Raw genomic sequence first — 634 nt, 5'->3', positions numbered from 1 at the left:
CAGGATGTGGGGGTCACTGGGGAGAAACAGCTGGGCTGGAGGACATCGAAGGTGGAGACAACTGGGAGTGGGGACACTAGGGAAGGGGACACCAGGGGAGAGAAACCTGCGATCGGGACGGCAGGGGAAGGGATACCAGCGATGAGGGCACGAGGGGAGGGGACAGCAGGGATAGGGATGCCAGGGGTGGGGGCCCCGCAGTCGTGTTGCGGGTGGGCCGGGCCCCCCCCCAGAGCCCGGCGGTGACGGGGGTGTCCGCGGTGCACCCCCAAGGAACCAGCACCCCCCCGGCCATGGCGGCCACGCCCGTTCCGGCCATCGCCGCCCCGCTGAGCGTCAACGGCTACAGCCCCGTCCCCGCGCAGCCCGCGGGACCCCCTGCCCCCGACGCCGTCTACGCGGGGGGGGTTCCCCCCTTCCCAGGTGAGCCCCGGGACCCCCCGGAACCCGGTGACCCCCTCCAATCCCTCCCCCCCCAACACCTCCTCTGCCCCCCTCCTTCCCAGGTGACCCCTGGGACCCCCTGGGATCCCCCTGCCCCCCGTAACGCCCCCTCTGCCCCCCCCAGCCCAGAGTCCCGCTGCCCCCGGGGACCCCCTGCAACAGGCATACGCTGGGATGCAGCACTACACAG

General features: G+C 72.6%; 1 protein-coding gene across 1 annotated transcript in view; it reads left to right on the top strand.

The window, feature by feature from the left end:
* CELF3 (CUGBP Elav-like family member 3) overlaps positions 1-630 on the top strand; it is a gene marked incomplete at its 3' end in the record, with an annotated part of 8819 nt that extends 8189 nt beyond the window's left edge. Inside the window, exons 7-8 of the mRNA XM_027909274.1 lie at positions 274-423; positions 569-630. Coding sequence (XP_027765075.1) covers positions 274-423; positions 569-630 — 212 coding nt within the window. The remainder of the gene's footprint in view (positions 1-273; positions 424-568) is intronic.
* Between the last annotated feature and the right edge of the window lie 4 nt (positions 631-634).

Source organism: Empidonax traillii, unplaced genomic scaffold (genome assembly GCF_003031625.1).
Source record: "Empidonax traillii isolate 1590-97213 ecotype Southwest subspecies unplaced genomic scaffold, ASM303162v1 scaffold2029:size96749, whole genome shotgun sequence".
Taxonomy (NCBI): Eukaryota; Metazoa; Chordata; class Aves; order Passeriformes; family Tyrannidae; genus Empidonax; species Empidonax traillii.
The sequence above is the reverse complement of the archived record's forward strand: the minus strand, read 5'-3'. Positions and strand labels throughout refer to the sequence as shown.